Source organism: Cololabis saira, chromosome 13, assembly GCF_033807715.1.
Source record: "Cololabis saira isolate AMF1-May2022 chromosome 13, fColSai1.1, whole genome shotgun sequence".
NCBI classification, from domain to species: domain Eukaryota; kingdom Metazoa; phylum Chordata; class Actinopteri; order Beloniformes; family Belonidae; genus Cololabis; species Cololabis saira.
In genome coordinates, this window is record NC_084599.1 from 9,819,158 (window position 1) to 9,833,518 (window position 14,361).

A 14,361-nucleotide genomic window follows, 5' to 3' on the forward strand; every position below is an offset into this window, starting at 1 on the left:
ACATGAAACTAGTTTAACCATTTTATTCAGCAGCTTAGTTAGTGTATACAAACAAGCCTTAAAATCATTTTGCACCCAATGAAGGACACTTAAGTTCAGAGGAGGGAAAGATCGATCATATCCAGTACTTTACTACATATGCATTACATTACAATAGGTGAGAAAGCCCCCAAAAAATTAATTCTAGTGTGGAGGAATAACAGCTTTAAAGTCAGTTACTGTGTTTTATTCCTGAAAATCAGATCAGAGAAAGCATTCGTTCTCTAACAAAACAAAATCCTAATCACCCCCTCCCCCCCATTTTATCACCCAGTGCTCCTACCTAAGTCAGTCCTGGGCATTGCTCCCTCTACCAACCCCGGGAGGGCCCCGACCTGACAACTTCATGCAAAAGATTCAAAAGTCCAAATCAAACTTTACAACGTTGATGAATCGTTGCTGGCCTCGATGGAAGAAAAACACCAAATACTCAGTTCAGAGTTTGAACGTCTGGAGAAAGAGTCAGACAGACCGCCTAATGACCAAGAGGATGGAAAAGGTGAAATTGCAGGCAGACTTAAAAAAACTCCAGAGCTATCGCAGCAGCTTGGAGACTTTTAAAGCCAATCTTGAGAATAAGGCCTCTGAACTGGCAGATGAATTGGAGACCACCGTCGGTCATCTGGAATCTCTGAAACAGCACAAGTAGTAATAATAATAATAATAATAACTTATACTTATATAGCACCTTTCAAGGTACCCAAGGTCGCTTTACAAAAGGGAGGGCAAACAAACAAAACAAAACCCGGGAGGGGACCTTAGCCTATTCAGGGAAGGCCAAGGAGAAGAGGTGTGTTTTGAGGTGTGCTTTGAAACTGTGGAGAGTGAGGGAGTGGCGGATTTCAAGGGCGAGAGAGTTCCAGAGGGTGGGGGCGGCCACGCTGAAAGCCCTGTCTCCAAAAGTTTTTAAACGGGTACGGGGGATGGAAAGGAGTCAGATATCAGAAGACCTCAGGTTCCTGGATGGAGTGTATTGGTGGAGGAGATCGGACAAGTATTGGGGGGCCAGTGAATGGAGGGATCTGTAGGTGAGAAGGAGAATTTTGTACCGTATTCGAAACTTAGCCGGGAGCCAGTGGAGGTGTATGAGGGTGGGGGTGATGTGCTGCCAGGGCTTGGTGTGGGTGAGAACCCTGGCAGCTGAGTTCTGCACATACTGGAGCCTGTCCAGGGTTTTACTGGGAACCCCGGACAGGACTCCATTGCAATGATCCAGTCGGGAGGTGATGAATGCATGGATGAGCGTCTCTGCCACAGAGTCAGAGAGTGAGGGTCGGAGACGGGAGATATTCCTGAGGTGATAAAAATCTGTTTTGGTGATGGGACTGGAAAGAAAGGGTGGAGTCAAGGATAACTCCCAGGTTGCGGACCTCAGAGGATGGGGTGATGGAGCAGCCATCCACATTGACGAGGAGATCTCCAACCTTCCGGAGCAGTGGCTTGGGGGCCACAACCATGAGCTAAGTAAATTCTAAGTAAATTGCGGTTATGATGAGGCTGTGCAGCAACTAAAGGCATCGCAGCAACAGTACCACCTTGTGCTGCAAGAGACCAACGAGGAGAGGCGAACTGTTGCCAACAACCTGGCGTCTGCTTTTACCACAGCTGCAAACCATTTGTCTGTTTTCTGAGAAGTGCCAGGAGGATCTGCACGGCAGGGTGCAGCATATCTGTTCTAAGGCAGTTGAAGAGGATGAATCAGCCGTACAAAAGCTGCTGGGAATCCTGAAGAGCTTCAAGTCCATGGCGAGCAGTTCATAAAGATGCATCACAGGATGAGTTGAAGGACAATGAAAGAAGCACGTGGATTTCCACCTCTGCTTTTTGTTTTCCATTTTGAATAGTCATTTTAATTCATTTGTTCTTAAAAAAAAAAAGTCCAAATCTAAAAGTTGATTATTAAAAAATTATCAAACACTCACCTACATTTTGAAATTATGTAATTTGAAGTTGGTTGACACCATTGTTTGGTTGTACTCGGATCATTGAAAAAACCTTGATTAAAATTAACTTCAGCTGACATTCACTTGAGCCACTTGAGACCGGCCCACCTTTTGGACTGAGAGCAGAAGCACGCTCTACTTTCTGTTCTGTTCAACCAGTCGTTCCACCTCCTTCATGAAGCGAAGGCAGAGCTCATCCTGCCACGGCAGGGCCACACACTGCACCCCCACGGGCAGACCCTCAGCTCCAGTCACAGCCTGAACACAAACAGACACTCCCGTCACTCAACTGCCTGTGAAAGGACTCAGTACAGTCTTCTGTCTCCATCTGCTGACCACATGTGGAAATTCTGAAAGAAACTAAAAATAAAACTGCCTGATGATGAAGTTTGAGATTAGGCCAACAGCGAGACCTAGAGGGGATTATACAAAGACTTGCTGACATTAAAATAGAATAACATCCCCACAAAGACATGCACAATGACCTGAAATGATGTAGTAACAATCAAATTAGTTTAAGAACAAAGATGCTCATCTCCAGGGAGCAGAGGCCGTCTCCTTCCTGGTTGGCATGTTGGCTTGGGAACTACTGTGCTGTTTATACTTCAATATTTTAATATTACCGTTTGAAAATGGGAACCTTGAGCTATCTGGAAATTTTACCCAAGGATGAGCTGGACTTATAAAGGCCAGCAGTTATTTTCCTGTTGTATTAGTTGATTTTCTCCAAGTTGTTTTAGCCTCGAGCTGATCCAAAATGCAGCAGTGCGAGTGCTGAGAGGAATCAACAAGAGAGATCACGTCTCTCCTGTGTTAGCATCCCTCAATTGGCTCCCCTTAAAACTCAGAATCCAATTCAAACATTTATTACTTGCAGACTTATAAAGTCCAAGATGGCCTAGCTCTGCAATATTTGCAAGACCTGATATTATCTCATGTTAGAGCAGCTTGTCTTAAACAGAGGGTGGAGGCAGTGGCTCACATGGTAGAGGACGAAGCTACACGTTGACCATCACCAAGTATGAATTAGGAGTGAATGAATAATGGACCCATTGTGAGCATTTTCAGTGTCATGAAAAGTGTGATATGAATCTCATCCATTATAGCTTTGTCATAGATGCTGACCTGCACTCCCACCCTGACCACCTCAGTTTCTTCTGTCTATACCCGTTTATATAGCCGTGCCTATAGTACACCAACTAACCGTGTTTCAGTCATATATATATATATATATATATATATATATATATATATATATATATATATATATATATATATATATATATATATATATATATATATATACACAGGACTGTCTCAGAAAATTAGAATATTGTGATATGGTTCTTTATTTTCTGTAATGCAATTAAAAAAACAAATGTTATACATTCTGGATTCATTACAAATCACCTGAAATATTGCAAGCCTTTTATTATTTTAATATTGCTGATTGTGGCTTACAGTTTAAGATTAAGATTCCCAGAATATTCTAATTTTCTGAGATAGGATATTTGAGTTTTATTAAGCTGTAAACCATGATCAGCAATATTAAAATAATAAAAGGCTTTCAATATTTCAGTTGATTTGTAATTAATCCAGAATGTATGACATTTTTGCATTACAGAAAATAAAAGACTTTATCACAATATTCAAATTTTCTGAGACAGTCCTGTACATAAAGTGAACTCTTACTTCTCCTGCTCATAGATAGTTAATCCTACATATCTTGGCCGTGTTTTCCCAGATTCGTTAAGAAGCTTTTAAGCGCTAAGAGCTTCTAGGGAGCGTTCTCAAGAGTTCTGTGAAAGGACGTGTTTCCCAGAGTCGTTCTTAGCTTAAGATTTCACTAAGAAGGAATACATAAGATCGCCATGACCCCCTTTTAACAGCCTTCTTAGCGACCAAAGGTTTCCTGCAGCCGCGTCAATACTAAAACCATGCGTAATGATGAATTGGAAATAGCACAAGAAAGCTAACAATATAAGAATAAAGAATTGCCCATGTGTTCCTGTAGCTACATAAATAAAATGAATCATTACTATCACTCATTACGTTTTCAAACACATTCGGCATCTGCATAAGTTTACAGTAGCTATAAAAACAACAACAACCCTGTGGTACTTCAGATATCAGGGAAATGGACAGGTGTAATTGAACTCTGCTGGAACCTCATCAAGAGAGGCTCCACCTGCTAGTCTATAGAACGGCTGTTTGTAAGCACCGTTGCATCACCTCTTTAAAGAGCTTGTCCCAGGTGTCTTGATAATTGCCCTGGAAGTGCTTAAGCTCCTCCTCATCCTCTACCGTCACCGTGGAAACGGGCACCACACCAGCAGGAAAATTGAGGAGATTGTAAAGCATTGTGAAACTGACAACAGCTGGAAAAAAAAGAGAGAATTTTTCTTTTTTACTTATCTTCCCTTATCAATAAGATTTACAGTAGAAAAGTTGTTGCAAATGCAAAAAAGTTCAGTATACCGTACATGTAAGTTGGCCACAGTACAAGAAGTTGTAGGCTGGTCCGATGACGGGGCACAGCAGCACATCTATGTTGCACCGCCTCCACTCTGCTACCGTCTCACTAATGTAGTCCTGATTAAAACACAGGACAATTTCATTTCCCTTTCCGTGCATTCATTCACACACGTGCAAGTATCATTAGCTGACAGCTAACAGTACCTCGATAGCAGCATGATGCTCCCATAGATCTGCAACAGATCTGAAAACCATGCAGGGTAAACAGATGTGGCATTTTATTATCCAAATATAATTAATGATAAGATAAACTATCAAGCACAAACGGCCACCCTCAAGAATGTTTTCTCACCCAACTCCACAGAGAGCCTGAAGGACAGCAGGGATGCGAGGAGACTGCAAAATAAGCCAAGTAAAACAAATTATACACTATACTATATACTATAAATTATGAATATTTTAGCCAAACACTTCCTGTGATCATTTAAACTGACAGAGGGCGAGAACTTACAAAAGGTTTGAGGAGGAACGAGAGGGTTTTCTTCAACCACTTAGGGACAGAGTACATTTGAACCTGAGGTCTGAGACAAGGGTCCACAGGACCCCCCTTCCTGGAAACAGAAGCAACAAGACATTGTTGATACACAAGAAACACCATAGTAAGAACAGTTACTAAGTTACAAAAATAAATAAAAAAGTTAATAAATGTTGATCCTGAAAAATGTAAATTCTGGCCCGGTTATTGGACAGTTAATAGATAACTTTTGCGATTCCCTCATGCAAATCGGACACTAAACTTTATGGCTGGCTATATAATAGCTGACATATGTTAGTGCAGACCGAAGCAGAAGACCAACTGAGAGGACAACTACAAAAACTAAGCCAATCACTGAAGCCATCCATCTATTTGAAGATGCCTCTTTATGCCCTCAGGAAACATAAAACTAGTCACTAGTCAAATATTACCTTTATTGCAAAGAACCACTCACAGCTTCTGTATGATGCTGGTTGCTCCATCAGCTAAAACACCTTTAAGTATCAGTTCAGTGACAGCATAATTTATCTTCGGAGGAGAGTATGGCACCAACTACAGAAAAAGATTGATTACATCAAACTAACATGAATGTAGTTGTGATTATTTACTGCAGTTAGTGTGTGTGTGTGTGTCTTACAGTGTGCCCTGCTTCCTCTAACAGAGCTTTAACCTCTCGGACGCTGCGGGCCATGCTTGGAGAAGGGTACGAGTAGCCGTCGTTTTCTAGATAACCGATCCTCAGAGGTCTGGAACTCTGGTAAATCTATAAACAAGACATTTTCTTTCTTTCTTTTTTTACTTAAATACACTAAACAGATATATTTTTGCACATAATTGTATTTTGACATTAAAGGATGATGCCTTTATGTTTGCAATCAAGACTTAAACTAAGCTTAGATTGTGGGTTTACATATGCAGTCAGTTTAGTAGGTGGACTTTAAAAGGGGGGACTCTCTTTAAAAAAACAAAAACAAAAAACCTACTCGTTAATCTACAACATCCTCACACAGATGGGTAAAAGGAACTACTAGACTAACGTTGGCATAAGAGACACTGAAATTGTACAATAAGACACCAACTACAGAACGTACAACGCAGACCTTTTACAATCTGCTGCAAAACAAGTCACACATTTACATAGAAAGTAAATGTGTGACTTAAAAAAACTAAACATTCATGTAAGGGTGTTGTGATCTTCCTCATAAAAAAGGGAACAGTCATTTCTTCCATTTGCAATATGATAAATGAATCCCACAGCAAAGCACACACCTGCAGATTGAAAGGTAATGGTGGCACAGTGGGGTCCAGGGAAAACATGTGATCGCAGAGAAGAGCCTGCATAAACAGTGCCAGACTGTCCACATCCCTTGCCATGGGTCCAGCAGATGATAGTACTAATTCAAAAACAGATAAAGCAGTCAAACAGTATGGAGGATTTTTTGTGCCAAAATTAAATAAATAAATACATCATTAATTAATTAAATTGGGAATGAAATATATCATTAATTAATTAAATGTGTCATTAATTAATTAAAATTAGAATTAAATATGTCATTAATTAATTAAAATACAATTCATTTTAAGTAAAAATATATATTTATTATTTCAGCATTTAATTAATTAATGACACATTTAATTAATGATTTCGTGTTGCTGAATCATGAAATGTAAATGTAAAACTGTCAGTTTCACTCGTCAAACTCAGTGGGCGGAGCTAACGCAAATTTTCTAAACATGACAGCTGTGAGTTGCGTGTTGTAGAGAGTTGCGTGATGCAGCAGCAGGTATCTGCTGTGACGGAGCCGCTGGAGCCGAAGGAGTTCTGCTCAGAGCTTCTTCATTTAAACTCGCTGCTTCTCTCAGGAGCTCTGGGCAGGATTTTGACATTTTGTACACCTTGCTGTTTCAACATTTGTGGTTCGAGGACCGAGGTTTCACTGGTTGCCGATTAACATTTTGGAGTAGAGTAAAAATTTTGGAGTAGAGTATGCAAACCAACGTAGAGGTGAATAATGCCACCTAGTTTATCGGAATGTGTTCACAACATGGATGTATGGTTCACAAGCCCTGCAACAATCCATTATGTGGATTCGATTTGCCTTGACTGTATGTGCAGGGGAACCAATGAGGTGTTTGGAATCTGCCCACTGAGTTTGACGAGTGAAACTGACAGTTTTACATTTACATTTCATGATTCAGCAACACGAAATCATTAATTAAATGTGTCATTAATTAATTAAATGCAGTTTTACATTTCATGATTCACGCGCAACACGAAATCATTAATTAAATGTGTCATTAATTAATTAAATGCTGAAATAATAAATATATATTTTTACTTAAAATTAATTTTATTTTAATTAATTAATGACATATTTCATTCTAATTTTAATTAATTAATGACACATTTAATTAATGAATTATATATTTCATTCCCATTTTAATTAATTAATGATGTATTTATTTATTTAATTTTGGCACAAAAAAATCCTCCATAAAACAGATGTACTAGATCAAGTTTGTAATACATAACTCTGTATTTACTTCACACGTCAATGGAGCACATTTACATCTTCTTACCAGACTTTTGACCTCGATTGATGGAAATTGAACCCTGTGAACTGATCATGACACAAAAAAAGGTGTGCGCTTAATTCAATGACACAACTGTGTAAATAAAATAAAGTTTTAAAAATGAATAAACAAGAGTCACCTCAGCCGACCCGATGTTGGCTTAAAACCACAGATCCCGCAGAATGAGGAGGGAATACGGATACTACCTCCTATGTCAGTCCCTATACCAAGGATGGAGCCCCCTCCCCCAATGAGAGCCCCTTCCCCACCGGACGAACCTCCAGAGGTTTTCTGAGCATTATGGGGGTTCACAGTCTGACCATAAATGGGGTTACTGCAGTCATAACTGGAAATAAAGCAAGAGAATAACGACCACAGGATGAATATAATTGCAAGGGTGTGCAGAGTTTTTTTCAGTGTGTGAAGAAACGGTTTACTTTAATAGGGCTTGGGGTAGGTTTGTTTTAACGAAGGGTATAGCTCCTTGTTTCTTCAGAACTTCCACAAGCACACTGTCCTTTGGGGCAGGTTTATCCAGATTAGGGATCACACCACAAGTGCAGTCGTGACCCTACGTTGTAAAATCAAGGCAGCCAAAAGAAAAAGGAAAGTCACATATCTGAACATCTGTCATAAACATAAAGTTTATCAAGGAAGCTGTAATAGTTTAACAGTTGCGCTGATTATTTTTTAAGCACCTGATATGAGAGATTGTCTTTGATGCTAACTGGAACTCCGTACAGCAGACCGTCTTTGTTGGAGCCAAGTGTTTTCAGCTGATCAAAGCTCTCCAGTAGAATTTCTGTGCAGCAGTTCAGCTTCTTGTGTGTAGCAAGGGCCTGTCAACATGAAAAGAGAGTAAAATAGGTTCCTTTTACACTTGTCTTTTACAAATCTGCATCAGGGAACTGTTTTAAATTGAAGCGTGAAAAGAATACTGTGCACTGAGATTTGCTGGACCAAAGATTTAAACAAAAGGTTACATGTGGCATATTTGTTGCAGGTGTGACACATTTATCTGTGTACATAGAACAAGTACAAAAGGAATTTAAACAAAGGAAGATGACTAGTGTTTCAAAGAAAAGTCCTGCAGAAAGAAAAAAAAAGTGAAATGAAAGAGAAGCGACTGGCGTTATGAGAGGAGATGAAACTTTGGATACTGGACCTTTTCCATGTAGGAGTACAACACGTCATCGGGGCTCAGTGAGCCATCCTGCAGTTGCTTTGCCAACTCAGACAGTGACAGTGACAGGATCTGATCAGAGTCGGTCGATGGATGCTAGAGGACCAGTGATGAAAACAAACAGACATAAAAAAATAAACGCAGTGATGGAACAAAATACTTTCATCCAAAAATGGGATTAACCAGGAAACAATTGACTATCTGACAGAAATAAGTTGCATAACCCATAAACTTGTTCAAGAAAAGTTGTCATCGGTGAAGAAAGCACTATATCTATTACAATTACTAGACTGATTACAATTAGACGTCAATAGTCACAAGGCTTATTGATCCCGACTGAATGTCTGTCAAATATCCAACCTAAAAAATAATTTCGTACTATAAACTAGAGCTGCTATATGACTCAGTGCACAACAGTGTGTGTGGTATGACCTACTACGACTAAGTGCAGTATTTTTACCTTTTTATATTCAACATTGCTTTTATCCTATCTTAGTAATTGTTCTATAAAGGAATTTAGAACTGAATTCTGTCAAAATTATGTATTATATCATTGCACCTAAATGTTTGGATATGATCATTTTTATCTTTTTTTTTTATTTGCTATTATTGTTTATTTCTCATTGTTCTTAACATGTGTGAAGCACTGTGAGCTGCAATTCTTGTATGAAAGTTGCTATAGAAATAAAGTTTATTATTATATTATAAACTTGATCAGGAAAAGTTGTTATCGGTGAAGAAAGCACTATATTTATTACTAGACTGATTACAATTAGGCGTCAATAGTCACAAGACTTATTGATCCCGAGTGAATGTCTGTCAAATATCCAACCTAAAAACTAGTTTCAGGTGAGTTTTAAAGTGAAATCCACCAAATGATGATGAACTTGTCCCTCCAGAGCTGTCCTCTCACCGCCTGCTTGTACCGCAGCACCGCCTGCTCCGCCTGCTGCACATTGTCGCTCCTTCTGCTTCTGGCTCTCTGGATCTGCTCCGTGGCTGCTCGGCGGCCGCTGGTCCGCAGCAGCAGCAGCAGAGCTCCCACGCCGCAGGCGGCGGTGGTGAGGAGAGCCGCTGTCCGCCGCTCCAAGTTCACTGCATGAAGGAGTCTGTCTGGGACCTGCATGGTGTCCCTGCTGTGTCCAACTACAAGCAGGAACAAACTTATCTTTGCCTTTTACACACTACCGGGTGAGCTCGCTCAGGCTTTAAATGAGAGGGGCGTGGTTAGTGTGTCACTCCTTCCCTCAGCGCATGAAGGATGATTTATGGTGCTACGTTAAATCGACGCAGAGCCTACGGCGTAGGGTGCGGCGTAGGCTCTGCGTTAGTGTAACGCGGAACCATAAATCAGCCTTTATGCGGAACAACCACAACAAGGGTTGTGCCGAAAAGAGCATCCCTGCCGTAAAAAGCAACCCCAAACACGGGAACGCGCATTTCACTTCAGATGAATTTAAGAGAAAAACAATGTAGTTTCACTGTAATAAACAGAATGAGCGACAAAGATGGCAGTGTCCATAAAAGCCTTTTCCAATAACAAACATTACGGTTTTTCATCTTCATTTATAGACAGGGCCAATAAACTATACCATCTAAAATCTGTATTAAGGTCAATTAGACAACTCTGGGGGGGTTGATTATTATTTTTTTTTGTACCATGACAAGCTAGTTTATATCAAGTAATAACCAAGACGGCAAAATACAACTGTCTGACGTCAGCCATATGACAGTAGGCCTATATCGGCCTGATAATTATAAGGTCTGATAAAAGTCGGCCCAAAAATTAAAGGAGCTGTATGTAAGAGCAATAATAAAACGAATCATAAAATGACCCCCATATGTCAACAGACATTTAAAAATCATGTTCATTTCAAATACTTATGTCACTGACAACAGCACTCAAGCCAGGATATTCCAGTTTAAAAGAGGAGTTGCAGCCCTCAACTGATGTTTATGTTGTCATTTTTTGTTTTGGCCTGAAGCTCCACCCTCCACCTATCTCCCAATCACCAAGTCAGTATTGTTTCTGAAGCTCCACCCTCCACCTATCTCCCAATCACCAAGTCAGTATTGTTTCTGAAGCTCCACCCTCCACCTATCTCCCAATCACCAAGTCAGTATTGTTTCTGAAGCTCCACCCTCCACCTATCTCCCAATCACCAAGTCAGTATTGTTTCTGAAGCTCCACCCTCCACCTATCTCCCAATCACCAAGTCAGTATTGTTTTCGGCATCCGGGTTGCCAGCTCGGCTCTAATTATGGCAGCCATGGCAGCCTACGTTCCTGCTGCATTCTGCAGCCTACCTAGGCAACCTCTGGTCGGGGGGAGGAGGGGGAGGGTACACGCCGCTCAACAATATTTTGAAAGTGACTGCAGTACCAGTTTTGGCCATTTCAGCCATTTGGCTCCTTTAAGATATGGACCTTGACAGTTATTTTCACAGATCTTTAAAACTTTAGGAGCAGTCGCCGTGGGTTACACATTTGTGCCTTTCTGCCCTAAATGGATTTTGAAATGAGTAGGCCTAAGCATCGTGTTGTACGACAAATTTTCCCAAAACAAAAACGAATCAGATTTTTCTATTAAGGTACCTTTCTAGAGACCGGTGTCATTTTGAGCATAAAGTTTGCTCTCCGTACCTCCTGCTGCTTTATGTCTCTTTGAAACAATGAAAAAGACAATTTCGACATTGACTAAGATGGACAAAAACATGTTTAGTTTTTGATATAATATAGGCTATTGATGTCTGCTACCGCTGTTGAGAAAATGGTCAACAAAGGACAGCGGATGATATTCATGTAATGCAGAAATGCATGATTAAGTATGTTATGGAACATGTTAATCATTTCAATGAATCCAAAAACAGCTGGAAACTAGATTTTGGCATCTTTAGACTGACCGGCTTTGATTGTTTATGACTAAACAATCAAACAGGCCTCCTGAATGAGCTGATGTGAAGGTGAACAGCACATTAATAAAATAGCAATGTGTAGGCTGTTAGATTTAATGTTAAGTTGTTCTGTTGCATCCAGCAATAAAGTGTTACTATTATTCATGAGGTAAACAGCTCCCACCTTTCTCTCTCTCTCTCTCTCTCTGGTACTGATTGGTGATGTGCGTACAACAGTTATAACCACAGGATCTGCGGTTTAATAACTCATTAGCCACAGTGCACATTTTACTCACTGACACAATGCGCACTCACGCACAAACTTGGGGCCTACCTTAGATCTTCTTCCTTGACTTTTGTGGATGAAAAGTTGTCGATCAGATCCTCAAAGTCAATTTCTTTAACCAGATCTGATTCAATTGGCATCAGTGAGAGTGCGGACAGCCGCTTCTGTGTCATGATTGTCCTGAGTTCATTCTTCACTCTTTTCAGTGGAGAAAATGATCTCTTGCCCTCGCAGTTGGTGACAGGCAGGGTTAACTTAGAGCTCCTCCTCGCACACAGTAGATGACAGGTGTGAGGTTTTACCTCATCCCTTTGGCCTATACTTTGAGTTCTCATAAAAAAGGATCAAATTGAGCAATAAGTTCCAGCAATCCAAGGTTATTGCCATTACTTGATGAGCCCAAAAATTCATCATCACCCCAGACTGCCAGACCCCTCTCACTCAGGAACTTAATTAGAGCAACAATGGCATCAAGACCTCTTGAGGCCATTGCCCCTGCTTGAACAAAGCATCCACTGTGCCCACACCCCGCGATCTCCGCAGTTAAGCCAGCATACTTTGCCTTTGGTTTGCACTCCTCTCGTGCTCTGAAATCCGCTCGGTATGTGTCCAGTCAGAAAACCCAGACGTGAAAGCGTGATGATGTGCGGATAGCAGTTTACAGGCACTCACTCAAACGCAATTCTTTTTATTTTATTGTTATTTTAATGTATTATTATATCATGTATTACTGCTGTACCTGTTTGCTCCTCTTCCAGCAAATATATAGAGAAAATAACAAAATATGACATATATATATGGTCCAGTTCAATTTGATTTGGTGCCCCCGGCGCTCGCCCGGTTCAGTATATGGATAATCCAGCCTAGATGACATTTCCAGCTGGAGGAGCTGAAATGTTTTCTGTCCATGCTTGCAACTCTTTTTAAATGAACTGCAACTGAAATGTTATGGAGGACCAAAACTGACATAATTGAAAATAAAAGCAGAAATATAGTTTTTTTTCTTTTTCCTTATAAATGTATCATCTTAAAAAAAAATACATTTAGTTATGTCCTTTCTTTGTACATGCATTTGTTGTTTTTACATCCCCCATCTCCTCCTTTTACTTTACCTTATGCCTCATTATACAAATGAGGAGGGCTGCCCTTCTTGGTCCAGCTCCTCTATTGGTCAATAAACAGGAAGGATCTTGCTCCTTCCTGGCCAAAGTTAAGACTATTGCGCAATCGGAGGTGTCCGCATCCTCGTTGCAGGAAGCTATTTACAATCTGAAACTGGCTATTGATCTGACTCACAAACATGTTGAAAACAGACTTAAAGGTCAACCAGCGGTAAGTTTTAAGGCCAGGATAAAACTAAACAAATACATAAATAACAAAAATATAGTTTATATTTCTTGCATTATAAAAACATTCTCCAATATGTTTATAAGTACATTTTTTACTCAAGATGTCAATACCATTTATATAAAGGGTGTTAACAGCTGTATGTTGCACATTCTGTCTTTTGTAGCTTTTCATTAACTCTTTGCATGTCTATTTCTGATGCTGCCCTCTGCCTGGCTCGTGACCTCAACGTCTAGCTGTGACTGTGTGCAGGGAGCTAATATTATAGATCCATGGCTGGGAGCATGTCGGTGCAGCTGCTGGCGGCAGTGAAAACGCGGCCTGGATTTTCAGTAATTCGGGCGTTCTCTATATCAACAGTGTTTCTTGAGTAAATAAGCGCTGATGAAAGCGCTTCAGCTTATGCAGTGAAGTCAGGGGAAACCAAATTATTTGTGATCCTATTTAAGTGAATAATGACAGGTTATATTATTTATTTAAACTCATATTCCTGGACCATATTACACCAGTCATGATATCGCTACGCTTTCTTCCAGTGAGTCAAAGGATAGAGTTTAAAACCTTACTGCTGGGGCCTGTACTACGAAGCAAGTTCAACATACCCAGGATATCTTTTCCTTATCCAGATTCACTAACCCGGACAATTGCAATCACGCTAAGCGGTCACACGACGGTGGTTATCAACTCGGTATATCAACCCAGGTTTCTCCAATCTGGATATGAGCGCGTGCACATAAAAGGGGCGGTGTTTTCAGCGCATGACCAATCGCAAGCATGGAGAAGTCCGCTGTCAGAGCCGCTTATTTCAGTAGCGAAGAGCAAACAATAATTTTACGGAAATATGATGAGTATAGGCATATAATACAGGCAAAAAGCAACACAGTTGCAGCTGCAAAATGCAGGAAAGACAGCTGGCAAAAGATCGCTGACTGTATAAATGCGTAAATTCATAGGGATATAAACATATATTTGAATATTCTGGGAATCTTAATCTTAAACTGTAAACCATGATCAGCAATATTAAAATAATAAAAGGCTTGCAATATTTCAGTTGATTTGTAATGAATCCAGAATGTATGACATTT

The 14,361-nt window shown here is 40.2% G+C and overlaps 1 protein-coding gene across 1 annotated transcript; it reads right to left on the bottom strand.

Moving 5' to 3' along the window:
- Window positions 1–8: 8 nt before the first annotated feature.
- Window positions 9–12,284, bottom strand: LOC133458082 (vitamin D3 hydroxylase-associated protein-like). Its single transcript, XM_061737615.1, has 16 exons — window positions 11,978–12,284; window positions 9,663–9,895; window positions 8,732–8,845; window positions 8,265–8,405; window positions 8,004–8,137; window positions 7,706–7,912; window positions 7,573–7,613; window positions 6,262–6,386; window positions 5,630–5,755; window positions 5,447–5,544; window positions 4,969–5,068; window positions 4,810–4,853; window positions 4,662–4,701; window positions 4,466–4,574; window positions 4,215–4,360; window positions 9–2,240 (listed from the first exon to the last, which is right to left on the bottom strand). Exons 2-16 carry the CDS (start codon window positions 9,873–9,875, stop codon window positions 2,118–2,120), a joined length of 1,761 nt encoding a protein of 586 aa, XP_061593599.1. The 5' UTR covers window positions 9,876–9,895; window positions 11,978–12,284; the 3' UTR covers window positions 9–2,117.
- Window positions 12,285–14,361: the final 2,077 nt, after the last annotated feature.

Bases quoted from the DNA above. Each gene is read 5' to 3' on its own strand.
- LOC133458082 (XM_061737615.1), bottom strand. From the start codon at position 9,875: ATGCAGGTCCCAGACAGACTCCTTCATGCAGTGAACTTGGAGCGGCGG. The intron at 4,361-4,465 runs GTACGGTATACT...TTTTTTTTCCAG, and splicing joins GTACTGTGGCCAACTTACAT to CTGTTGTCAGTTTCACAATG. The intron at 2,241-4,214 runs GTGATGCAACGG...GTTTGTGTTCAG, and splicing joins GGGACAAGCTCTTTAAAGAG to GCTGTGACTGGAGCTGAGGG.